We start from the raw sequence: 27525 nt of genomic DNA, 5'->3' as shown, positions 1-27525 counted from the left end.
CCCGCCCGGTCCCACCGCCTCCCTCAGCGCAGCCCGAATCCCCCCCTGCTGTTCTCTGGTTCCTGCTGCCCTGGGGCTGCCGGGCGGCGTTGGGGCTCATCTCCCAGTTCTCTGGCTTAGGGAGGTTTAGGGGCGTAGCAATCAGCCGGCTCCTCCAAGTCCCTCCCTGGTCCCTGCACGCCGCCCCGTACTGCAGCACCTACCGGGCCGGGAGCACCCAGGAGCTCCCCCCCGCCTCGCCCGCACCCCCGGGGCGCCTCCACCGCCCCCCCCCCCCCCCGCCCCTACCTGCGCCGCTCCTCGCCCCCGCGCCAGGCCCCGCCCCCTCGCTCCCTCCAAGCCCCGCCCCCCTCCCTCCAAGCCCCGCCCCCCCCGCGCGGCGGCGCCTTCCCTCAGGCGACTCTCGCCCCGCCCCCCCGCGCGGCGGCGGCGCCTCCCGATTGGCGGCGGGGCCGTGGGGTGACGGGGCGGGGCGGGGCGGGGCGGGGCGGGGGGCGCTGCCGCGGGGGCCGCCGGGAGCTGTAGGCGGAGCGCGGCTCCCCGCGGACTGCGGCTCCCGGCGCGCAGCGCGGGGCGGGGCGGGGCGCGCGCTGCCCGGGCCCCATTGTGTGGCGCGGCCGCGGCTCCCCGGCGCCCGCCGCCATCTTGTGCCCCAGGCGCCGCCGCCGCCGCCTCCGCCCGGGCCGGGGCCGCCTCAGGGGGCGGCCTCAGGGGGCAGCCGCCGCCGCCGCGCCCGGGGCCGGGCTCCCCGCGCTGCCTCCAGCCCAGCCCAGCCCAGCCCAGCCCATGGCGCCGCCGGGACAGCGGCCGCGCGGGGCCCGGCCCGGCCGCCCCTGAGCTCAGCGGCCGCCCCCGGCTCGGCTCGGGCCGCCCGCCTGCCCCCACAGCGCCGCCCGGGCCGGCCCGCAGCGCTGCGCCATGAAGATCAAGGACGCCAAGAAGCCGTGTAAGGGCTGCGGGGCACGGCATGGGGCTGAGGGGGCTCAAAAGGGCCCGGGGGCTGCGCTCGGGCAGGGGAGGGGGGCTCGGGCCGGGCTGGCCGCTGGGGAAGCGCCGCGGGGCCCGGCCCGGAGCTCGCTGTGGCGGCCGAAACGCCCGGGCTGGCCTCGCTGAGGAAATGAGCGCGCAGTGAGCCGCCGCCTCTCGGTAATGCCGGCGTGTGGAGGTCGCTGAGCTGGCTGTGTTCGCCGAAAGGGCGGCTCGGGTGGATCTAATTTTTCTCTCTTAACGTAATTTTTAATGTCAGTGAACGGTGTCGTGACTGTGAGGCAGGCGCGCTCCGTAAGATGTTGTAGTGGCTTGGTAATTCAAAGCAGTCCGAGGTTGCTTCTGAGGCAAAAACTGCTGATTTCGGGGATGGCTGCTGGGCCTCGGCTGTTCTGTCTGGTAGTGGATGTAAATTTCATCAAACGACGGTGCTGAACGTCAACAAGAAATGTTAATGGCTTAAAACGAGCAGTGGGTTTGGAGCTGCAGGCGTCTGGCTCTTGGAAGTGAACTTTGATGGTGGTTTTGGGTGATGGAAATTGGAAACAATTGGGCCAAAGAGCAGTGCAGGAAAGAGTGCAGCATCAAGCGGTTTGTTTCATCCTGTCATTTTAATGTCACCTATTTTAAAGCTGGTGTTTTTTTATAATAGCAATTAATTTATTAGGCACTGGATGTTGGATTTACTCTGCAGATCTGTGCTCCTGATCATCACGCTGACTGCACGGGCAGGGCAGCTGGGTGTTTGAAAAGGAGCGGGGCCACAAGGGCTGCGGAAGAGATCAGAAAGGCCCATTGGTATCTGGGGGTCCTGTCAAGTGACAGATACTGCAGTGGATTTGGTTATACGCCCAAATGGACCATGACACTGGGCTGGGCTCCTCGTAGTGCTCTTAGCCCAATGGTTTGTAGCTCGGCGGTGAAAGACAGAGACACTTTTCAGGAGAATTGTTGTTGAGGCAGTACAAAGTTCTCAGAGGAAGTGCGTATTTAATCATGGGTGCTGGAGCCCAATTTCGGGGGGGAAAGTGGTTAACCATTGTACGGGAAGAGGCCATTAGCCTGTTGATAAGAGCCTACAAAGTCGAGTTGAGAAGGTCAGCCTGCCACAACTTTTATCCGTGACGTGTAGCATCAAGAAAACAAGCGCGACTGAGCGACTGGTAGGGGAGGGTGAGGCTGGATGGAGGCACCTGCTGAACTTACGGCTTCTGAGGCGGGTCCGCTGCCTGGGCGTGGTGCTGTGAGCCTCCCCTTGAAGGGCATTTAAACTCCCTTTGGATGTGATGGGAAGTGACAGGCATTTTAACGGAGGTAACAAATTCCGATTGGGAAGAACTTAGACCAAGTGGTTGTTGTAAGAGGGGAGGCAGGAGAGGTTCTGAGAGCTCCATCCTTGAAAGCCTGTGGAGGCTGTCAGTCTTGGCTACCCAGAGCTGTAGTTCACCCCATCTAGCACAGGCAGCACTCCTGCTAGCACGAAGCAGAGGCTGGACGAGATGACCTCTAGAGGTCCTTTCCAACAACCAGTTGTGTGACAGCTCCTCTAAGATGATCCTTGTGGGGAAGAATGACCAGGGCCTGTAAGATAAACTTCCAAAGGTTATTTGGGGGTGGAGATGACAAATGTGAGCAAAGCGTCCTGTGGAGCTGCCGTTGCGTAAGGTCTGTCTAGAGGGAAGACGAGGGGAGTCAGCCCACGAAAGTGATGCAGGCAAAATGCTGGTGTGTTTCTTACAGAAATTCCCCCGTCCTACCTGAGGTGTAGAAGAGGGAAGTGGAACTTGGATTCAGTAACTCTGTCTTGCTTGCACTTCTTAATAATGCTTTTTGCGTTATTTATATAATCAATAGTAATTTCTAAATTATAAGCCATTTGTGACTGCAGTGGGATATATGAACAGTTCATTTTCATAAATGGGACTTCCTCTGTCAGTTTTTAAAATACGTGTGAATACGTTAATGCTTTCCTATCAAACAAATCAACGTGTTGCATGAGCAAGACAAAATAACTGTTGGACAATGACTGCTCGTCCTGCTGCTGTCGTCAGCTACTACGTGCAACTTGTTTTTCCACCAGTGTGCACTGCAGTCTTTTGCTGAACTGTGTCAGAACTGTAACTTGAGGAAGGAAGCTTACCTTAGTGCTTTGGTCTCAAAAAAAAAAAAAAAAAAAAAAAAAAAAAAAAAAAAAAAAAAAGGTAGTTGAATTTCTTATAGAAAGATAAAGTGTGGCCTGGAGGGGCTTAGCTGAGTTTTCTGAACACGTGACAACGTTTCAAGGTGTAAATAGTTGCTCGTTGTTCCATTTTTAGCTGTGGTCAGAGGTGTATTTCAGACAGTTTAGTAGAAACGAGTGCTCATTCTTTGCTCTCGGGAGGATTTCTGTTCCATGCCTTCATTCTGAAAGCTATAGCGTTGGTTTAGTCTTAGGCTTAGGTGCGTTGCTTTTGCTGTTTGCCAAAGCTAATCAAGCACTTCTTATCTCCACAGCTTTCCCATGGTTTGGCATGGACATTGGGGGAACTTTGGTGAAACTTGCATATTTTGAACCTATCGATATCACTGCAGAGGAGGAGCAGGAGGAAGTGGAAAGCTTGAAGAGCATCCGCAAATACCTGACATCCAACGTAGCCTATGGATCCACTGGCATTCGAGATGTCCACCTTGAGCTGAAAGACTTAACCATTTTTGGTCGCAGAGGAAACTTGCACTTTATTAGATTTCCAACTCACGATTTGCCTACTTTTATCCAAATGGGAAGAAATAAAAACTTTTCAACACTACACACGGTGCTCTGTGCCACGGGAGGTGGCGCTTATAAGTTTGAAGAAGACTTTCGCACAGTAGGTAGCCCACCTTTCCTCGTGCTGATGCTGGAAGCATTGCTGGTGATGGGTTGAGACGAGCAGTGTTTAGAAAAATAGCAGAGTGCTCAAAGGTTCCTAGCTATTAACTCCTTTTGCAGTCATAGGCATGATAATCTAGAAACTTGCTTTCTGATGTAAAGATGCAGGATGGTGTTACGGAGAATAACTGTCTGCTGATCTGCCCTTTTCCCAGTGAGAGAATGTACTTAAAGTGCTGAGGGGCTTGACTTGCTTTGGATTTTCTTTCTTTTTGTGGTTCTTGATGACAGGTGTTCAGTGTTCGTGGGTGGTTTTTGTTGGATTTGGTCCAGTACATTGTTTCTGGGTGTGTGACAGAATGGGTATCTCTAAGGCAGTCTTTCTCAACAGCAGGCAGGTTTGGGACTTTCCTGAGGTCTTTTGACTCTTCCTTTGGTGTTCAAAATTGATCGTTTGTTTAGGAACAGTTTCAGAAGGTTAATAGCTGAGAATCTTGTCACAGGATCCACTGCACGCACGGCCTAGCTTCAAAGTGGCTGCAGGTCTGCTTCTAGAGACCAGACTAGCAATAGCACAAAAAATCTCTTCCTGTTTCCAGTCCTGTGCCAGTCTTGCATTGAGCTGGTACAACAACTGTTTAGGGGATAGGGTAACAAGCTGTACAGCTTCGTTATCTAAAACCTCACAGAAATGGTTTGTGTTGGACCGGTTCCCTGCTCTGCTCAGCAGTGAAGTTTCACCTCCCCTGCCCAGGAGGGGGGTTGGACCAGATGAATCTTCAGAGGGCCCTTCCAACCTCAGCCACTCTGTGATTCACAGACAGCTGCGAACAGGGCAAGAGATGCTGAAATGAGCTGGGGGCAGGGGAGGGGACTGGCAGTGTTGTGATCCGGTAATGAGGCTGGTCAGTAGCATGTGACACAGTCTGCTTTGTGCAGCTTCGTGGTCTAAACCCAGGCTGCTCTCTAAAAGTGAGCTCGTCTGATTCAGAGAGACGCTTTGTGGCTTTTTTCTTGGATTAGCTGCTCAGTTGGACTCGCTATAACTGTTGGAATGCCCTGCTGCGGGTAAGGGAGAGAGTGTGATCATTCTTTGGGGAGCCCGGAGTGAAATTGGATTAAGTAAAATAGGAGATGGGAGCCTTCCTGAAATCCACAGAACTTTTTAAATTGTCTTGGTGCTTTATGAGGAAACAACAGCTGAAGTGTCATGTGCAAGACCAAGGAAGAGCCTGGTGTGTACGGAGCCTAGTGTCCTACGGCATTTCTGACCTGTGGCTTTCTTGTAATCCTTGGAGTACTAATAAAGCTGCAGCACTGATAGGATGCTGGTCAGGTGTTTATCTTTGGTTTTCATCTGCTGCTATTGTAGCAGTAACTCTTTCCTTCTGAGATGGGAGGGAACCCACAGACCTTGAGGTTGTGCACATTTGTCAGTTTGACCAGCATCACATGAGGGGGCCTCTAGGGTATTTGCTGTTTTTTTTTCTTTGATGAAAATGCTACCGATTTTTCAGTGGATTAATGTCTGAATATCTCAAAAGATATCTGCGAGCTTCCTAAAGCAGCTATTTATAATGCCTGGCTGTGATGCGACTGCTATCTGCGTTTATAGACAGCCTGATTTGCGAATGGAGCTATTCAGAACTGAGCTCTGAGCTGGCACTGTGGTGGGATTGAAGCTGCTGAATTGGAAATCTGAGATAGCTTCTGGGAGTTAGGCAGGATGAATATCCTCACAAATGTGAAGCATGTTTAAGCAATGTTAGAACACACGGACACTGTCTTTGTTTTTTTTTTTTTTTTTTTTTTTTAACACAGATTGGAGACCTCCAGCTGCACAAACTGGATGAGCTTGACTGCCTTGTCAAAGGCTTATTGTATATAGACTCTGTCAGCTTCAACGGCCAGGCAGAGTGCTACTACTTTGGAAATGCCTCAGAGCCTGAGAGATGCCAAAAGATGCCTTTTAACCTGGACGACCCGTACCCATTGCTGGTTGTTAACATTGGTTCAGGAGTCAGTATTTTATCAGTCCATTCCAAAGACAACTACAAAAGAGTAACTGGAACAAGGTAACTTGAAAACCTACGTTGGGGTTGTTACCTTATGGAACAGGGAACCTTCAGCTTCTGCAGTGTTTCTTCTCTCCCTGACTCAGCCCATGTATTCTCTTCCTCTCTTTAGTATGGAAAAGGTGTTTTTAACCTTTAATTTACAGCTGCATTTTTTGAAGCCCATTGCCATGTTGTTGTTATTGAGATGTAGCAAATATTTATCAAAAGGTAGAAGCTTGCAGTGCTCCGTAGTGAGTCGTATAGTTTTTGTCTTAAGTTTTGATAATGTGTCCAGTGAACCTGTGCTTCTGGTGCTCTGTCAGCATAAATATGTCCACATGTGTTTTGCTGAAAATCCTCAAGGCTCAGAGTCAGCAGCACAGTGTCATTTCAGGGTATTTCAGGCTCTGATGAAGTCTTCCAGTTGACATATTGGTAGTTTATTATTATTTATTAGCTATTTATTATCTGATTTTACAGTTAGCTTCTTTGAAATTACTTGTAACAGTTGTTAATCAATGGTTACTGTAGTGAATCTTAGTAAGAAAGCAGACATCTTGATGCATCTGTCATCTCAGATGGCTTTGTTTGCTTTACTAAGTCAGATGTAAAAATCTCTGGTGAGGAAATAGTGTTTAAAAGGAGCTGCTTTTCTTCATTAGTCTAGGTGGAGGAACCTTTCTTGGTTTATGCAGTTTGTTGACGGGATGTGAAAGTTTTGAAGAAGCTCTGGAGATGGCATCTAAAGGAGACAGCACCCATGCTGACAAGCTGGTTCGAGATATTTATGGAGGAGACTATGAAAGATTTGGCTTGCCAGGATGGGCTGTAGCATCCAGGTAAGCAAGGATTCTTTGTTGCTGCGTGTCTTCTTCTGTTGTTCTTTTTTTTCTCTTTGTAAGACTGAGGTAGTATGGCTTCAAAAACAAGACCTAAAGTATTAGAACTTGCAAAAAGAAATTCTCTTTGTGTTACTCTAATCAAGTTACAGTTTTGTTCTAGAAGTGTATGTGCTGGGTTATCCTAAAATTCTAAAGCTGCACGCAACCACGTGTGCCTTGCTAGCTAGATACTGAAGAAACCTGATGTGGTGTCATGTATAGCTGAGCATTTTTCTTTACGGCAGTTTGAAGAACATGAGCTGATCGTAGGAGTGGCAAGAGCAAAGTGCAGAGGAAAAACTAATGCCAATTACTTTTTGACTTCCTAGAATCTTTTAGTGCGGCTGTTGTCCAGGGAGAAGGTGAGTGGAAGAGGAGGAAGGCATTTTTTGTTGCTCTTTCAGTAGTAGTATCCCCTCGTGTCTTTTTTTCAATATATGGTGCACTCTTTTGATATATGTAGTGGTCAGTACAGGCACCTGGCATGTTATTTTAACTATTTGTCTCACTTGTGAAGGCTGTTGAGCAGTTTGCACCATGGGAGTTAATGTATTTGACAGCGAGTTTTTGTCACAGCTGCTGGTTTTATTTCCACTGGGGAAGATTACTCATGATGTTACAGCTTCTCTACCCTTAAATGTAAGAATAAAAAACTTTGGGAGTAAAGCTAATGTATACACAACAATTCATTCAGTCCTTTGGCTTTTATTTGGTAGTAAGGAGGTTTTAATTCACAGTAGCTCATTTCTTCTCCCTCTCTAGCCAGCTGAGTACAAGCCTTTACAGAGAGGTTTTAAAATATGTAAACTTTACACTTTAGTCAATTCATCTTAACTACCTCTTTGTATCGGTACTCTCTGTTCTCATGTGGTTTTCAAGGCCCTTAGAAACCTCTGTGATTTTTTGAGTCTTAGAAAAATCAGGATTCTGGCTCTGAAGTGTCTTAGATCTGACGCACAGAGTCCTTAGTTGTAAAAAATGGTGCGTAGCTATGGAGCCATGTCTTGTTTCTTTTTTTGGTGATTCATGAGAAATGATTTACTGTGGATAGTAATGAGCATGTCCTTCCGATCTAGAACTCTGTTTATACAACCTAAATAGCGTTCTGTCAGCTGTTTATTTTGTTTCAGAGCTTTGTGTCCCATCATAAAATAATTAACTTCATCTGTTTTACTTCTGCTGCTTTTAGGAGAGAGGATAGGATAAATATTGTGAGTGAGGAAATGAGCACGAGGAGTTGTAGGATCCGCCTGTCACTTAAGCACTGACTTCGTTTACAGTGACCAGGTTTGTAAAGTAGTCTGGCCTAAGAATAAGACTACTTCTTGTCATAGGTGCTTCTTCATGAAAATCAGTAATCTAAACAAGATTTTGTTGGGAGTCTTTATTGTAACAGGGTCAACCCTTTCCTGTAAACAGACAAATAGCCATGGTGTAGTATTAGTTGTGAGGTCATCAATTAAACTGTATTTAGTATGGACTTGAAAAGGCAGCGCCTCATGAACAAGTACATGACAAGTTCTGTTACAGCATAAAAGCTACGTTCTGAAGTTCGTTCAAATGCATGGGGGCCACTTGATACTTACTGGATTTTTTTTTCCTGTTCTAGTTTTGGAAATATGATTTACAAGGAGAAGAGAGAGTCTGTTAGTAAAGAAGATCTTGCAAGAGCCATCTTGGTCACCATCACAAATAACATCGGGTCTATTGCCCGGATGTGTGCAGTAAATGAGGTAAATCTTTAGAAGTTCTTATTACATAGTTTGATTATTTGGTTTTGGATTACATGGCTGCAAAAATGACACATCATTTTGAATCTTTTAGTGTGTTCTCAAATGAAACAAACTCATGTAGTAATAAAGAACTAAGAATTGGTGTATAATGTCTTGATTGTCTCTGGAGGCTTACATGACTTAAACTGACATCTAGTAGCAGTTGGAAAGCTTATGCACCTTAAAGCAGCAAAGGTGACTGCAGGACTATGAAAGCACTCATTATTTTCTCCCCCTTGATAGGTAGGTAAGAGGCTGGGGGGACAGGTAAATGCATGCTACAGATAATGCCTGGGTGCACAGCTGGTGCCACCAGCAGGGATTTGGCATCTTAAAGCCCTGGACGTTTGGGGGGAACACAGACTGCAGAGGAGAATTGAGATCCACCTGATGAACTGGGGTAAGGGTTTCTCTGCCAGTGGGGAATGTAACCTGCTGAGGAGGGCTTTAAGCTAGCTCCGTTAGGAAGTGGAGCCCAAAGCCTGCAGATAACTGAAGGACCAGGGGAGCACAGAGTCTTGCGCTGAAAGGACTTGCAGTGCCCTCGTGAGAAGAGGATGACTGTGGGCCCCTCAACCCTCTGTACACCAGCACATGCAGCATGGGATACGAGAGGATCTGGAAACAGGTGTGTAGATTTGAAGTGATAGCAGTGGGATCGCAGAGATGCGGTGGGATAGCTTCTGTAATGGGGCAGCTGCAGCCGTCGGGCTCTCCAGCAGGAACGGGCAGGAAGGAGAAGCAGGGAGGTCACACTGCGTGGGAGTGGCTCCGTGCTCCGAGCCTTGGTGTGGGACAGCAGCATTTGACCAGAAGCTTACGAGTGAGGTTTGGGGGAGGCTCGCAATGGAGGTGTGTGAGCCTGCTGCAGACTGCTCTGGTGGCAGGAGAAGGCAGACTGCCCTTCAGCTAGCTGCGGTAGGTGTTGTGGTTGCAGGTCCTAGTTTAAGGAGGGACTGCCTTACTTACCAGTGTATTGGGAATGATTTTCTGACACACGTGCCTGGCAGGCTGACTAGGCAAGTGTGGTGGACCTGCTAGTTGTGAGTGAAAAAGAACCTGCCGGGGATGTCAGTAACAGCCTAGAAATAGCAGAGTTTAGAATACTGAGGGAAGTGAAGAAGGCAAGAAGCAGAATACAGACTTTAGATGGACTTGAGTAGGACAAGCTTCTGTTTCTGGGGGAGGAATTAGGAAGCAAGATCATGTGGGAGGTTGCTCTGATGGGGAAGAAAGCTCAGAATAGCTCATTAATTTTCCAGGATAACATCCTCAAAGCAAAAAGCAAAGCTGAGGTACAGACTGGCTAGAAGGTAGCTAAAGAGAGAAGCGTACAGGCAGACAAGCTGACCTGACCGTGAGGCACCCACGTACCTTTGCAGCTGTCTAGGCTGCCCTTGTACCAGGATGCGTGTGCAAGAGCATAGCCAGCAGGTGGTATGTCAGGCATGACCCCCTGTCCTGCCCCAGCCTGGACAAACAGCAACAGGATGGACAGAGGGCTCTTGAAGCAGAGCTTTGCCCTGTAGCACCTAACACATGATCAGGTGCTCAGAATGTGGGGCAAGCCTGAAGAAGAGCCTGTGGTGGTTGTCACCATGTAGAGAGGGTTACGGGAAGGATGGGGCAAGGTACAGCCAAGCGCAGTAGGAGGGTGGGAAGAAATGGATGGAGTTTGCAGCAAAGGAAAATCTGATTGGTGTAAGGCAAAAAAAGACGACCACAGTGAGATCAGTTGAATACGGACTTGGAGAGACTGGAGTCCAAGGAGAGTTCCAAAATGTGCCTTGAGCGGGTTGGAAGGTTGAAGTCTGAAGTTAGTCCTGCTTCAAGCAGTGAGTAGTAGCTGATGGCCTCCAGTGGCTTCTTCAAGCTGAAATTATTCTCTGATTAAAGCTCATAGGAAGCCTTGCTTCTACTGAAATGTTGTTTTTAATTTTTACTAACTCTTGATTTTGGATTACTCTGACACCTGTCATCTTAGTACGGAGATGGTTTCCTGCCATCCTCAGTTTCTTACAGCTCTGAACACAATCAGTGCATTCAGCTTCAGCGTCACTGGCGTGGACAGTCAAGATCCTGTGGAACACTGAATTTAAGCATACAATGTACATAAGATGGCTAAGCACCAGGGATTTCCTCACTAAGTATCAACAAATTTTGTATGAGATGAGGTTTAGTAACAGCTTGCTTTGAAAAGTCCAAGGGCAACTGCATTTAAAGCTCTACTTAAATCTGCGGAGGTGATAGTCTTATATCTCAGTGGCCTTGTTAGCTGCTGTAACCATTTTACATAGGAGCTGGAGGAATAGGACATATTTCTGGTTTTAATATTGTGACTTCTCCCTCTGTTTCCTTTTCTGTTCTTTCATGTCTGTCTTAAAGAAGAAAGTTAATCTTGTAGGTATTGAGTTAATTACGGTTTGGAAGTTTTTTTTTGTCCTTTATGGCATAACCTGGTAACAAAAGAGGTAAAATAAGAGTGAAGGTGAAAACACATGGTCTGAGTGTGAGCCAAATGTATGCGACTTATCTTTAAGGATGGGGTAAATGAGTACAAATCCAAAATCATAAACTGCACAAAGCTTTAGTCCAAGGTTTTTTGGCTTCATTCCAACTATATCACCAAACTACAAGTCATAAGAACCGATTAATGCAAATCCACAAACTGATATCTTGAACAGATCCATAAAGATTAAAATGGATTTAATTACTTCAATTCCAGCAATAAGCAGAATTGTGTTTGGGTGCCCTCACGGGAGGTTTGTTTTGTCTTTCTTGTGAATAAGGATAGCAAAAAATGGTTGCATGTTAGTGCTTTGACTACAGGTTGAATTGTCATACTAGTTTTTGTAACACCATCTATACAAGCATGCATTTAACACCCTTAACGCAATTAAATCTCCTTTGGTTCTTGCTCTCGTATCATTAAATCAGTGTTCAATGTTGCTTCCATTTAACGTCAGATTTATTTCAGTGAATTGGGAAAATTTAATGATTTTTACTTCTTTGCATTTAACTTGATTAAAATTCACAGCTCAATTTCAGTCTGTGCTTAAGCCTTAGTCTGGTCTTACACTGATGTATATTGAGGTCTGGAGATGAAACGAGCATCTGTCTTACTGTCTTCGGCTTCTTTACAGTGCTGCCTTGTTGCATATGGATCAAGCAGCATTGTACAGGGCTATGAAGGCATTGAGTCTTCTCTACCAAATACAAGGTTTTGTTTTCCATTTAATTTTGCTTTTAGCGTGGCTGGTTCTTTGGCTTAGTTATAGAAAACGCTCACTTAATTTGAAATGCAAATGCTACTCTATAAATTTAAGAGCTTTAATTCTTGAGTGTTAGAGTATTCTTCTCCACAGGTGTTCTAAATATTGGGATTATATTTTAATTATTTTTTTTTGCTTGGGATGGTGGTGTTTCATAGCTTAATTTGTCAAAGCTGTGTTAAGCAGTGAAAAGACTTAATCCTTTACTGTTTTTCTGTTTTTTAGAAAATAAATAGAGTTGTGTTTGTTGGCAACTTTTTGCGTGTGAATACTTTGTCAATGAAGCTTCTTGCGTATGCACTGGATTACTGGTCAAAAGGCCAGCTGAAGGCCTTGTTCCTAGAACATGAGGTATGCTGTGGTGCCTTTATGTGATGTGTTGTTTTACCACTGATAAAAGAGCATGTCCTGAGTAGTTGTCCTACATGTGCTATCCTCAGACACCGAGTACTCAGTAGGTGCTGAAAGTCAGAGGTGTTTCTCGTGCTGCACTGCTTCTCTGGGGACAGTTCTGTCAGGGAGGGAGGGAAGTACTGCAGCCTGTTTGGAGTGTCTTTGATCAGGCTGTGGATTTTGTTGGAGAGGTACAAGAAATGTTGAGCTTCCTGCTAGGGTTCAACAGCCCTTCCTTGTTTGGTGTTTTTTGTTGGAAACAAGACTATTACCTATTAACATACAGGTAATCAGTGTTAGTGACAGGTCTTACAGCTGGGAGACATTTAGCTTCTTGGCAAGGGGCTGGCAATCTTTGTCCTCAGTTTGCTAGTCTGCAAATATTCCAGTAGTAGATCTCTTAGCCTTCAGTCAATTCTCACATTTTTTTTCATTTATAGTTTATTGCGAGACTGACAGTAGTCTGTCTTCCTGCAAGTGTCTGCAGTAATAGAACAGTTCCTTGTTAGTCCTACCCCTTCAGATTTTTCTTCAATCTGTTTAAAACTCTTGCATTTTGTCAAGTGAAGATTCAAAATGCTTCGATGTTTTATTGCGGTAGGAAGGGAGAGAACCTCTTAATTTCCGTGGGGGAAAAGTAATCCAACAGGAGAACGCTGTTTTTTGTGTCTGGCCAAGTATATATTCCATAAGAAGGTTTTGAAGCTTGGAGATGCTGCTTTAACTGTTTTACAAATGTGAGGTGCAGTTAGTTAAATACATCCCATCCTTGTACTGTGGGAATAATGTAGCTGTGGATATTGAAGAGCCTTTGGCAACCAAAATATGCAGCTCCTCTATTTAACAAAACAAAAAATCTGTGTTTTAAGTCAGTGTCATGTCTTAGAATTCCTGCAATGTATGGGGAGGCTTAGGGTAGAATCTAGAGTTAAGCTCAATAATAAAGATATTTTTCTTTTTGTTTCATAAAGCTTAAAAAATAATATGAAAGATGATGTATTAACTGCATGTTGTTTCTGTAGCATTGGTCTGCCAGATGCTTTGTTGTTACTGAAATATATGATTCAAAGAAATTCATGTCCACCTTGAACCTGAAATACTCATTTCTTTTGAACAGGGATACTTCGGAGCTGTTGGTGCTCTTCTCGGGCTGCCAAACTTCAGCTGAGATGCGAGATGTCACTGCACTGAACTGTTTTCCACCTGGATGACACTTGTTTATGGCAATGGGAACTAAGTCTGGGGATGGGAAAAGAAAATGGTAGATTTTCTGTAACTTTTTAAATTCAAGAAGTGATGAGCTACTGAATATTGCCATTATAGGGAAGGTGTTTTTTTTTTTTTACTCTGTTGGGCATTCAAAAGTGAAATGTTTGGGGATATCATTTATGTTCTTTAATACGTGTAGCCAATATTGAACTTTTAATATGCAATACATCCTCTGAAAACAAGCTTTCAGAAGAAGGAATGCCAGTCCTTTAGGTGCTCAGCACTAAATTATTGCAAGTTCATTCCTGAGGTCTTAGGTCTATTGGGTTTGTATATAACTGATGAAAGAAACATTATTTTTATTGGTTATACTACAGTATGAGCACAATTTCCCTCATGCACATAACTGTAAAAACAGTAAGGTACTATCAACAAGATGAGGAAACCATAGGCAGTGGTTTCCCATGGTAACAATAGTAATTATTTTATTTTCTTGTGTAATGGAAATACTATTAATGCTTTAGTTTTCAGTGGAAAGAATAAAAACACAAAAAATCAGCCAAAGCAGAAGAATAAGCAGTTGATGTGATGAAGATTTTGTGGATACCTCTACTTGCCCTCTTTGCTTACTTGAAGATCCACCTGTGATTTTTGGGAAGACTCTCTTTGGTTAGATTTAGAAAATAATTTAATGAAACTGTTCTTTTCTTAATTTCAGGATGTGACTTCCAAAAATAGCTTTAGGTTGGGGGGAGGGAGGGTCCTCAAATTCTGACATCATAAATCATTATTTGTGAAGACACCACAAAGCCTGTGAGAGTTGAAGAAATCCTCCTCCTAACAAACAAAAAATGGAACATTGAAATTCTAATGCTTTGGCTAACTTATATGGAGGCTTAGAAAACTTTTGTCCCATCCTATGATTTTGAAAATCTGATTTCTCTAATTTTATGTGAGGTAATCAGACTCTAAATGTTGAAAATGAAAGATGGCTAGCTTGCTTTTACATTTGGAAGCTTGATTTCTGGAAGTTGAGGACAGCATCAGAGTTTGTATTGCAGTACTAAAAGGACCAATATGCAGTGCACTTGCAATATGGAACCAGTTATCAAACTGTGGCCTTGGGATAAAATCCGTACTCTCGAACTGATCATTTTTTCCTATATACGTCAGAAATTTGCAGTTGGGATTATTGTTAAAAGCTTAGTCCTGAAGCAGGGCATGAGATCTGAAATTTATAAGGACATTATACAGTTGTTAGCTATATGAATCTTTGTGGACTAAAGAAATACCCATTTTTATGATAACTTATTTTAATGTTATTTCCTATAAGTGCACAAAGAACAACCGAACTAGAACACGTTAGTGTTGGGTTTTAATGTGCTTTATAATAGAGGATTCCACAGCGTGGCCGCATTGTATTCACAGACACATCCACCTGGTACACTGGAAAGCTGTGTGCAATTTTTTTTCCTTTATTTAAATTCAAATCCCCATATTAACATCTTTAAAAAATAAATACATTTGTGATCCTTTAAGAGTGCAGTAACTTAGAGTAGCCACTTCACTGAGCCCAATGCCAATCTCAACTACAGTTCATCTACCAGTGCTTTTCCTAGGACTCCTACTGAATTTTCTGTGCTTGCTTTGATGTTTCAGTCTACATATTAAAAGATGAACTCACAGTTCAGCTGATGTAATGCTAATCAGAGCACTTCAGAAACTTCACAAAATAGGTGAATATGGCTTTTATAGTGTCTTACAAGTACTGTACACTGTTCCTTTCAAGATTGACTATAGGAAGTAACCTGTATTTGGTTATAGAACTTCAAGAGAACGTTTTCTGAATCTTTTGACAGCTTCCTGAAAATGTTGTGAACCAACTGTATGTTTTTCTTGCAAAGTGGAGTATTTTAAGACACTACAGCCTAATTAGAAACAGTTCCTTTAGTCCGTATTTATTGCTATTCATCTCTCATTGTGGTACTGAGAGCTGCTTTTGAAGCAGTAGTTGGTATGTATTTAACCAGAAGCGCACATAGGAGATGGTTACCTAATGACCGTGACCATGGTTAATTTAAACCATTTGAAGTTGATATGACCTAAAAGACCTTTTTAAGGTAAATTGTACAGTTACAGAATAAAGTAATGCAGTAATTCTTGAATAGCTGTATTGTGTAGATAGAAACTACTGTGAGAATCAAAGTATGCCCTACCTCTTTTTTTCTTTCCTTGAGCTTGCAGAAAAAAGGCTTCCTTTCACTTGTTTTATCAGCACAATTGTTACTTCGTTACAGGAAGAAAAAGTTTTTAAGCCTGGCTTTAAAACCAGATCTTTGCATTTTGTCTCATTTTCTCCCAAATCAGAACTAGTTCCTAGAGTCTCCAAAAATTGGCTCTACCACACCTAGAAATGCTAGGCGTCACAAATAGTTGCAAGATAAGCCTTGAAGTCTTCTAATCTAAATTCTCTTCTGAATAATTTGAACAGGCTTGTATCTTCTGTGTGCATAACTGAAGTAACTTGCTTTTTCCCTGATCTCTATTTTCTTGCCATCTCTGTTCCCCAAAGCTAACCGGTTGAAGCTGCTTTATGGTGAACGGATTCAGTGTACTACAGTAGAGGGCATTTGGGGTTTTCTCAGGGCTACTCTTGTCTTCTCAAGTAGGACTGCTTTAAAGGAAAGTTGTCTGGTACTTGTAAAGTAAAGCATAAAGCTCATTTTGAATGTGTAATTGCTTTCAGCTCAGTCAGCCATGCGAGTGCCTTTAAGTTTTTCATGTAATGCCAATTTTAATGGTACTGGGACTTGATTCATGAGACTTCTTGACCAGTGTTGCTTATCAGATAACTTCATTGGCTGTGGAGATCCTTTCCATCCAGTTTAGTTAGAGATGCCAGGAGAACAGCACAAGGTTTTGGGCTGCCTATCCCCATCTCCATTATCTTTGGAGGTAATGCCTACGCACTTTTGTCTCTTTCCAGCTCAATCTTTTTAAGCATGACGCACAGTTTTATTCTATCAGTATCTCCCTAAAAATCCTACTAGCTCTTATTCAGGTGAGCACAGATCACTTTTGGCCAAAGACGTTCATTTTATATGAAGCTCTCCCAAGTTGTTACAGCTGTTAACCTTTACCACCTTTCTACTTCTACATAGGGTAACAGCATTTTTAACAGGAGGAGAACCTTTTTTATAATATGTTTTGAATATTTAGCAATATGAGGTGAACACACCTTCAGTGTTCTTTACTGAGGCATGCAGAGGTTAAGGCTAAACACTTGAATTTTTTAACAAAACCTGAATAAAGATAACAGTTCAGAGAGAAGCAACATTGGTATAATTTATTTTTGTCTTAGTTTGGTCCAGATTTTAAAACAGTGTTCAGATCTCTACCTTTTGAAGATCTTTGCCTCTCTTTCTCTAGAGTTCTGCAAGCAAGCACCTATGTGATTCTCTCAGCACATCACAGAATACTTCCTTGCGTAGACTGGAAGTTTTGGCCTAGAAAGAATATGAGATCCTGCTGTCCCCCTCTATTCTTAGCCTGCGTGTTCAGAATAAAAGTTAAATTCTGCCTTCTCATAATAGATTAAATATTCCTTCAGTAGTACTGTCAGATTCCTGCTTGCATCTGAGTTGTTGGTAGTATATATGCAAGCTGATGATACTGCCTTTAAAGACTGAAATATTGTCTTTCTCTATCCAGTATAGGTCTTCAGGAAATACGTACTTTCAGATAAGTCACAATAACTTTTCATTCCTGAATATTTCAGTATAACAGATTCTAGCATTTGAAACTAGTTAGTGTCTTTTTTCTGTAGTAAGTCTGTGCTTCCTAAGGACTAGATGGTGTCTTACGCATTCAGTCTGTAACTAACATTAATGCCTAAATTCACATTCGAACTGTTTTAAACATCACTTTTGCTATTCACATTCTGGAAACTGGACAGGTGTAATCCCAAGGGAACAGTTTGCTTAAGATCAAGATCAGTGCAGTTCAGATCAGCTACATGTGGTCATCCTTTTATCGTGAATTCATTTTCCACGTGTCATGAGGTTAGTTCTTTCCCTTGTTGGTGGTGTTTTGTTTTTTTTTGAGTACATGGGCTTAAAAGATACGCAGTATGTAATAGACCTTTTAGGTTAAAAAGCAAACAAAACTGTTGTGGGTCAGACTGGGAGTGTTTGATCAGGAACTGTAGATTACCATGCAGAGCTAGGAAAACACTTAGCATGTGCAATTACTGTTTTGGTTTTACTGATCTTTCTATTTCCCCTTAATGCACAGTGAGAGGGAGTATGATTAAGGTCACTGTGGGTAAAACGGATGAATTATTTTAAGTCGTCATAAATTAAGTCATCAGACGTAACCATGGGAGACAAAAAAAATGCCTTATCATACAGACAGAGGGGCAGTTGTCCACTTGTGTTCTTGAAGTTTTATTAATGTATTTCAAAGTACATTGCCAGTATTCTGTCATCTGCGAATATTACTAATTCTTTGAGTTAAAGTCTGTAAAGACGCTTTTACTTTTGTTTAATTCACATGTGCAAAATAATAAACTTTTTTAAAGCATTTTTTCACACTTTGTGAAAACATCTAAAAAGAGGCTGTAATATGTTTGTAATTACTAATGTGCTAACAGAAGTATGTTTGAGCGGTCCAGGTCTGCATAACTGAGTGCCAAATCCTGCTCACTTCAGCTAGTTGAGTAGATCTCTTAAATGGGTGCAAGGTTTGGCCTCGAGGCCTTCTGCCTAGGGAACACAGTAATGCTACATTGCATATTCCTGCTGGTGCTAAATCATTTGTTGAGAATAAACATTCTAAACAGAAACTGTAAATAAAATATTTATAGTCTGGTCCTTCTGACAGGTCTAAAATCTATGACTTACAAATAACTTTTTGCCATATTTTGAGTTTCCCTTTTCCTTTTTTTTTTTTTTTTTTTAACATACGTGGACTGTTTGTTAGCGTGGCAAGTCATTGACAGGTTTTAGCTTCCTGTGCTGCTTTCTGTAAGGCCCGTGACATTCCGGTTGTACGCTATGAGACGGATCACTTCTCATTGCAGGCTTTCAGTGTTATCCTTAGGTTTGTTTTGTCATCGTAGCTGCTCAAGCAGTTAGCATCAGCTAGAACAATATCAGCATTTGTTCTTTGCTAAAACTTCAAGAAATCAGACATTCCTTTTAGCATGTGGGGAGGCTGTTGGAAAAAAATGGAAAAATGCCACTTAAAATTATTTTTAAAGGAAATATGTTAATTAGTCTACAAAACAAACTGGAATAAGGTATATCAATTGCTAATCTGTGCTATAAACTGCTAGCATGTCACAATTCTAGCATCAAATTAAGAACATTGTAAATACATACTTTAGGAGGAGGTATATTAGTTTCAAATTGTGCATCACAGAAGATCATTATAAGACTAGTGAAATATTTTGAGAAGTACTAAATGACAGCATCTAGAACATGAAAATCAGTGTTTTGATGTTACAGGTTATGGAGGGCTTTTTATTATCTGCACTCTTCTATGTTTATGAGTTTTGGCAAATTTTAACAAATGAGTATTTGATTTTTCCATCTACTGACTTGTCATGTGCAGGCCTGCTAATGACCAACTCCTGTCTTGAGATGTTTTAGATGCTAAGCAAAATGAACAGGCAAATTAATAATTGTAAACCCTCGTAGGATGGAAGTTCTCTAAAGAGCCATTTGGTTAAGTTGCCTTATTCTATTCCATTGCACTCATGTTACGTCTCCACTTCCTTGTTTACTGTTCTGACACTGAAGAAGATGTGATGTAAAAATATGTGCTACAAACTTGTATTCAGAAATTCCTGATTAATACCTTTGTGTCACCTGTTAATACAACTCTTGTAAATGATACCTTTATGCCATCTGTAATACAGCTCTTGTAAATTGTTTAAATTATTTTTCTTTTTGTAGCCTTGTTACTGAATGTACAGATTAGATCCCTTTATTATCTCACTAACTTCATTGGGGCCTAAATGTGGCCGATGCTGTAACTCATCCCATTGAAACTGTAAATAATACTTTATTGCTTGTTTGCATGAATGAAGTTTGCATTTCATTTACTTTATCATAAGCCAACTCTGCTGTGATGGGCCTACTTTTTACAGTTTATTTTCCTGGTTTTATTAGCATTTGTTCTGTATGAATGTTCAAACAGTACTTTGTCTTTTCCTAATAAATAATTTGAGATTGTTCATTGTCTGTTTTTGTGGGCTTTGGTGTCAGGTTTCTGGGAGGTGGTGGTTTTTTCCTCTAGCACCATAAGTTGTTGATATTTAATAGTACTGCTGATATATAATAACCTCACAGTATTAATTAACATTTTACAGTAAGGAAGTATGACTGGTATAGTTTTCATGCTATTTTAATACAGAAGAAGAATTTACTTTATATTTCTTAGATTCAGCTTGTTTTTAAAAACATGTCCTAAATTTTAGCTTTGTCTTCCAGGCTAACTTGGGAATGTGTACTGATTCATGCTCTCAAAAGACTCAGCTATGTTTTCCTATTACGCTGTGTATTTATGAGTTACAACTTATCCCCTTTTGGAATTGCCCTTTGCCTATGCTTTAGTAAAGCCAGATTTCATTGTCCTGGAGTTGTTCTGAGTGTGTAACAGGTAAGTTTTCAGGAATGAAGTCTGTGCCACGGTAGCACATCAGTAATTAATGTTGTGATGATCTTGGTGTGTCAAGGACTGGGCTTCAGGATTCACTTAACAGATATTTTGGCTATCCAAACTACGGGTTTTAGTTCTAAATTACCTAAAGGGAAACCTGACAATGCCATTGAGGCCTATCTCCATCGAGTCTGGCAAAGAACTCGTCACCAAAGTGGTGCAGACAGAAGCATGCAAGAAATACACAGGTTCTTTTAAAAGTTTGTGGGGTGACGATTAGTTTGGATTGGAATTGTTTAATGCAGAAACGTGACTTGTTTCTTTGAGTGTACTGTGCTAGCTTGTACTGGGAGCTAGCTTGCATTTCAGCTGGGCTCCTGAACTGCTTTCTGGTGCAGTTGTGTGAGAGCTCCACGAAATGCTGTGTGTAGGGAGGCGCATTTAAGTGCTTCTACACAAACACACGCAGTATGAGGAGTAAAATGGATGAGCTAGAAGTCTTGGCCCAGTCCCACAGCTACGACATCATCGGCATAAGAGAAACCTGGTGGGATGAGTCCTGTGGCTGGTGTGCTGCAATAGATGGTTGCAGGCTCTTCAGGAGGGACAGGCAGGGTAGGCGAGGTGGTGGGGTGGCGATGTATGTGAAGCAGGGGCTGGACTGTGTGGAACTTCAAGTTGGTGATGGCAAAGTTGAGAGCCTCTGGGTAAGGACTAAGGGATGAACAAATAAAGGGGATGTCGTAGTGGGAGTCTATTACAGACCACCCAGCCAGGACGACGACACCCATGAATTATTTGCAGAACTAAGAGATGCCTCGAGATCAACTGCCCTTTTCCTTATGGGGGATTTCAACTTGCCAGATGTCAACTGGGATCACCACATGGCTGACACGAGCAAGTCCAGGAGGTTTGTAAAGCACCTAGATGATAACTTCTTGGTGCAGGTGCTAAGGGAGCCAACTAGGAAAGGTGCCCTCCTAGATCTGTTGCTGGAGAACAGAGAGAGGGTCTTGTGGGAGACGTGGCAATTGGCAGCCGTCTCAGTCATAGTGACCATGAAGTGGTTGAGTTTAGAATTTACGGCGACAGAAGGAAAACTGCCACCAAAACTTCAGCCCTGGATATGGGGAAAGCAGACTCCAGGCTGCTTAGGGAACTAGTCAGCAAGGTCCCCTGGGACCTTTTGAAGGCATTGGTGTCCATCAGTGCTGGTCAGTCTTTAAGCACTGCATCCTAAAAGCACAAGATCAGGCAATTCCAAAATATCAGAAGTCAGGCAGCACTGTGAGCTTTCTGTAGGTAAAAATCCCTTTTTAAAGGGCACAGTACTGAAGTGCCTTTCCTGTGAAGGACATAAATGTTATGCCATGCAGAAAGGAAGTGTTGCTCTGAGAGGCCTCAGCTCCTCAAGTTTTGATGTGTGGGGCAGATGCCTCTGTGGTATACGAGCACCTCACCCTCTCTACCCTTTGATTCTGGTGCAAGCAGTGTTGGTTGAGAAAAACTTTTGGCCATGGCTTATTGCAGCATTCTGCATTAGGTGGCTTTGCTTTTTTTTTCTTTTTGCATAGTGATAAAGGAGACATATCACTTCTCTGCCCTAAAATAGCTTACGCAATGCCCAGGGGAAGTGTTCCAGCCTGCCTTTGCACAATGAGACCCCAGTGAAAGAGGATCCAAGCTGACAAAGGGCATGTTTCAAGCAGCTGATGAAATAAGTTCCATCTACTGACAGGGAAGAAATACCAGGGGTGAAGCTTGAGAGCCAATCTCCAGACTCTGCAAGACCTGGAAGGTAAATGGCCTGCGGCCCGTGTGGTACTGAGGCAGAGTAAGCACTTAGGATTCATACTTGCAAATCAAACTGAGTTGTTTCTGTGCTGCAAGTCACAGCTGTTTGAGTGCCAGTTCTGCCAGTTTCCCCCCTTGTTGAGCACCTATTCACTGTATTTCACCAGATTGGTTATAAGCAGACCAGAGATGATGTCAAAGGTCTTTCGAAAGCCAAGGTAAACAAAAGGCCCTGCTCTTTTTCCAGGGTAGGCCCCGAGGTTGGTCAGGCAGAGTTTGCCCCTTGTAAAGGCGTGCTGCTCCCCATCGCTCCCGTGTCCTTTGTGTGCGGGGATGCCTCCTCCAGGAGGATTTACTCCACAGCCTTCCCGGGTCAGTGCTGAGGCTGACCAACCTGTAATGCCCCACGTGCACCTTCTTGAGGTTGGCCCTGACATCTGCCTTCCTTCCATCACCAGGATGCCTTCCTTTTGGGCCGTGACCTGCCAGCGGCCATGGTCGGCTCTGTCCTTGCCCTCAGAGCCTGTCTGCTCCCACACCTCACGCGTACCCGGCCAGCTCGGTGCCCCTCAGCTGCCTCCCTGGGCTGTGGGGAGCACCTTGCTGCCGTGGGGTCCTGCTGAAGACCTGTGTGCTGGGGTGAGCGGTGTCAGGGCAAATGGCCCTGAGCTCTGGCCAGAGGCTGGCTTTCAGGACCAGTTGGCAGCAGAGGAATACGAGGTGGGAAGCAGCAGGGGAGCAGGTGGTGTTGGCACGGAAGTGGAAGGAGAAGAGCTCTGCACTGTGTGCAGACCTAGTACCAAACTCTGTGGCACTGGAGATGTAAGAGAGAGGTGTTACCACGGAAACTGGTTGCAGCAAATTGCTCGCTGTTTTTGTAAATGCACCCTAGGTCAGTGTCCCTGACCGGGACCCAGTGCTGGCTGTTAACACTAGAGCTGATGTCACGTGTAGTGTTTGACTTTGTTTTGAGTTTATGGTCCCTTATCGGTTTTATACCACAATCAATGACAGGCAGGCATTTCCCATGAATTTCCCAGCAAGGTCCCGCCAGGGCTTGTGCTTCCCTAGCAGTCACCTGGCTCATGAGAGCAGGAACCACAGCATCCAGCGGCCTCTCATTTTGAGGGGTAGACCTCTTTCTGGGACAGTCGCATGTCTGCAACACTGATTCTCATGAAGTTACATTTCACATAAGGAACAATTTCATTTAAAATCTTACCCAAGATCTACAGCTTTATGGCTGATTAGCTTGGAGATCAGCCCGCTGTCTGTGAGGGGCTCTCCTCACCTTCCTGCACGGGCCCCAGGCGGTGCGGGGAAGGCTGCCCGCCCGTCGCAGGGCCCCGCCGTGCCCAGAGATGCAAACCGCCCTGTTGTCCCTGCTGTAATCTAGCTGTGTGCTTGTATAGCAGGCTTTTTTCTGTTTCGCTGTCTGTGGGGAGTTACTGATGTCATTTCTTATTAGATAAGATTTCCCAGGGAACGTGTAGGAAGTGTTTACACCAGTGAATACAAGTGTTTACATCAGTACCTTATGGTTAAGAGGGAAAGGCGTTTCTGATTGTGCTGACTCTGTAACAAAGACTTCTCAGGTCACTGCTGGAGAGTTGCAGGCGAAGCGTGGGGAATGCTGACCTGTTCTAAGTGAGCCCTTGGACTTGTGACGTGGCCAGTGCTGGGCTCACAAACCTGCCCCTTTCCACCAGATACATTGCTGTTACCTTTTGTCCCAGGTTAAAGAGAAGCTCCAGCATAGGATTTACCTTTCATGAAAAGCAAGCCATTGAGCTAACAGTGTGCAAAAATATTCCAAGAGTAGGGTGTGCCTGTTCTTATGGGGAAGGATACGGAAAAACAACAAACAAACAAAACTGTCAGGAGCTGTAAGGCTCCATGCTGTTTGTTGGTACCATAGGATTTGCAGGTGTTCAACGTCTAATAACCTGGTCTCTTTTGGCCATTGGAGTTATTTATTTTAAAATTGCAATTGATTCATCTCTCAGTTTGGGATATTTGATGGAAACCAGTTTTAAGGGAAGCTGCCACTCACTCTGGAGATGTCACCCCACTTCAGGAACTCAGGGGCTGTTGGAAGTGAGCTGACCACGCTGAGACCTGTGCAGCTGCCCCGGCGTTCACAGCAACGCCCGTCTTGTGTGTGTTCACTGCTGGCAGAAAATCTGCAGAAGCTGCTGCCAAAGTCCCGGTGATGACGCTTGTTTTAGAGCTGGATCCCAGAGGGAGAAGCTTGGTCAAACAGCGACTGCCTCTGTCGTGAAATGCAGAGCTTCTGGTGCAAGCCTACTGGTTTGAGTTTGAGAGCTTTTTTGTTTGTTTGTTTTTCTTTGAATTTTCATCACCTGGGGCTTGGGGCAGGTGAGTGCATGGGGTGCTGTGACCTCGCTTGTGGGGACGGCAGCATGTGCTCATTAATGAGCCTGCTCATGAGCATCAGATCTGCAATGTGAAACGACTTAAACATGTTTCATTTCTCTTCAGTGCTGGCAGGCTCGTACAGCTGCTGCGGGACTTGTTGGAGCAGTTTGTAGGGCTTCTTGTGTTCCTGCTGCCGCAAGAAGTGAGCGCAAACTGCTGAGGCTGCTCCGAAGGGAAAGTTACAGATCTGCTTCTTGGAAGGTGAAGCACTGAAGCAGGGATTACCTGAACTAGCAGAGCCAATGCTGCAGGTGAAGTCGTGCTTCAGTTTGTGGGCTCTGTGTTTAGGACGTGCTGCTCAACATCAGAAAAAATTGTGTTAGAAAGCCCTCTGATGGCACAGTGAGGCTTTTGGTCACCTGGAGTGATATTTGATTAACACTCTACTACCTTTAGTTACTAGATTTGGGGATTTGGAACACACTTCTCTGAATCAGAAGGCGAAACAATATATCAAAAACAAATTGTGCCCAGAAGGCCTCTTGCCCAGACACTGCGGCTGGCCCTGAAAAGTTGCCAGAGGAAAAAAAAGATAAAAATAAAAAAAAATCCAGCACTCTTGAAGAGACTTCTTAATAGTTCTTTCAACAGGTCTGAAAACAGGCATGTTGAAATAACACTTGCCACTTAAACTAGAATCGTATTTCAAATAATCATAGTATCATTCATGATTTCATTCAGATATCTGCCTTGTCTGAAGAACTCTGAGTTTGCTGTCTTCCCTTGTCCTACTCCCACATGTACGACAGCGCTGTAATCAAAGGCCGCATCTGTTTGCAGGCTCCAAGAGCGTTCTTCTTGGCTTTTCATTCTCTGTTTTCAGAGGTGTGGTGGTCCTCCTCAGCTGTCATTTTTTAGCCTGATATAAGATTACAGATCACTTATTTGACTATGAAAACTAAAGCTATATCTTGGTACAATATTGTCCTTGTTTCTCAGTCTCTTGGGAAACTGAGAGCGTCTTATTCAATAAATCATAAATAAATCATTACTTCAGCTCTGGACTCTGCTTTCCCTGCTACTTAGCTATGGAGAATCTTTGGATACCTTGCTGGAAAATGTGCCTTCAGTTTTTAAACTTCCTTTTAATAAATAGGAATTGGAAAATGTCTATTTTAATCTGGTAACTTGCAGCCTGTTCTGCATGACCTACCTGGTAGCATTCTGCGTTCTGCTGGTTTTTAGCTTTCGTGAGGCAACGGCCTGCTTGTGATGCTCAGTTTGTTGAAGCTTTGAGATGTCATCCAGAGATCTCCACGCAGAAGTGGGCTGAGATGCTTCACAAACTTTGCTTCTTCCGTCACTCAGAAGGCTGCAGCACGCTGCAGGTGGCTGGGCAGCCTGGGCAGCCAAGCGACGAGCTTCTGCTGTAACTGCTCCTGTTCTCCCAGGTCAGCGCCACGAGAGCTCAGCCTCCCTCGTACCTCGTGGAGCAGCTCTGCAGATCAGAAAGACTTTCCCCGACCTTGTGTATCACGGTGCCCTGGGTGCCTTCTACCCCATGGTAAACAACAAACATGCAAAGGTCATCCAGCTCTAGGGCAGCTCAGCTTGGACTGCTGGGCATTGCTGGTTATTGGATTACTTGGATTGCTGCTTATCTCTGAAATATTTGTGGAAATCTTACAATGAATTTGTCCCATTGTCATCCAAAACATCAGTCTGCCCTCATCCAGCAACAGCAAAGGTCTGACCTGGGGTGTGAGCCCCAGGCTGATTGCATGAGCTCTGTAGTCTCCAGAGTTACTTAACACCTTTTTAAACCACTCTATTTTATCTTGTTTGTTTAGCTGCTCAACAGGAAGCTAGTTTGGGCTCTGGTGCAATCTCCTAATGTGCAGCCTTTGAAGATGTGACTTTAATGACATTGACATGTGTCAGGTGGGTTTAACACAACTTCTCTAAATAGCTACTGCATCAGAAATAGCTGGGGCTCTTAGCAGCCACACTGCTTCATACTCAGCTGCTGCTGTACGAAGTCATGAATGGCCTTCTGCATTCTGAGTTAAATGGGACATTTTTCTGTAATTAAATGAAATTCTGCTGGCAACTGATTTTAGAAAAACCATAAGCTTTATTCTTCAGACTAGAATCACTTAATGCTTAGACCCTGTTGTTGATTTAAAGTTGAGATTTATTACAGTAACCTGATATTTGGCTTCACTGTATGTTCACTAATATACAAATACACAAAGTTTACACTTCACTGAAAATTCTGAATCTTGTCCCCTTTATTTGTTATGAGTAGAAGTACCTGGGTCCTGGTTCCTGATGGGAAACAGGCTGTGTCCTCATGTGGATGGTTTTGTAGCTGTGACTGGGGATGTTCCCAGGGTTGATGGGTATTGGGGTATGTAAGTGGTACAGCCAAAATCTCTTCTATTTTCCTGTCAAAACACTTTGGGTAGGGGAAGGAGGAGGTGGCTTTCTCCAACCCAGCTATTTCTAGGGAAATACTGCCCTTAAGACACTTTTCCAGAATTATCAGAACAAAATTACTTGGCTTTTCTCTCCCCTTTTTGAAGTTCTTACTGGTTTTCTGTGTCTCCGACCAGAGTGGACGGCTGTGCAAGAGTCACTTGCTGCTGGGACGTGGTCTGTGCAGCACGTGCTTGAAACCCACCACAAGCACGTGAAGGCTTTCCAGCCTCGTTGCTGGCCCCTGCTGCTAGCAGGCAGCACCACTAAATTCCTTCCAAGCCACCTCTGTGTGACGCTGCTGGGGCAGCGCTGTGTTGCAGGAGTCCCGTGCCTCTGCTGCAAAGCCGCGTAGCCGTCAGGTGGATTTAGTGCCTGCAGCGCTGCGTTTTTTCCACTTGGCCCTGGCCGTGAGCACAAGCCGGCACTCATCAGGCCCCTGAGCATTTCTCTGGGTTTGGTCTCGCCCAGCCCAAGCTCACTGCTTCTTGTGGTCCTGGGCTGCAGCCAGGCGCGGGGGGGATGAGGGGCTGAGGTGGGAGCGTGTTTTGTAGGAGGTGAGCGGTACCACCCAGGGCCAGCACAGGGACTGAACGCCCTTCGGTGCCCTGTGTGATTGGCGTGGCATGTGTTTCAGAGCATCCTGTACTAATTATTTGTCTAACAGTGCCTGTAAAAGCACTTGCTAGCCTGTTGTGATATGTGGTGCTGAAAGTGTGGCCGGGAGGTGTTACAGCAACACAAAGGGCTCTGCCGTGACCCTGGGCAGCGCTTTTTTCTCCTCCCCATGGT

The 27525-nt window shown here is 44.4% G+C and overlaps 1 protein-coding gene across 2 annotated transcripts; it reads left to right on the top strand.

Moving 5' to 3' along the window:
- Positions 1–643: 643 nt before the first annotated feature.
- PANK3 (pantothenate kinase 3) lies at positions 644–19650 on the top strand. 2 transcript variants are annotated; one of them, XM_084295602.1, is made up of 7 exons: positions 644–946; positions 3481–3833; positions 5657–5910; positions 6555–6731; positions 8383–8506; positions 12043–12168; positions 13328–19650. In XM_084295602.1, the coding sequence occupies exons 1-7, from the start codon at positions 919–921 to the stop codon at positions 13376–13378; spliced, it is 1113 nt and encodes a 370-aa protein (XP_084151728.1). In that variant the 5' UTR covers positions 644–918; the 3' UTR covers positions 13379–19650. The 2 variants fall into 2 exon arrangements, with proteins under 2 accessions (XP_084151728.1, XP_084151729.1); XM_084295603.1 differs by lacking the exon at positions 644–946 and having other exon boundaries at positions 3706–3837.
- Positions 19651–27525: the final 7875 nt, after the last annotated feature.

Source organism: Netta rufina (assembly GCF_964035555.1).
Source record: "Netta rufina genome assembly, chromosome: 14".
Taxonomy (NCBI): Eukaryota; Metazoa; Chordata; class Aves; order Anseriformes; family Anatidae; genus Netta; species Netta rufina.
Note: the sequence above shows the minus strand (reverse complement) of the source record. Positions and strands in the feature narration are given on the sequence as shown.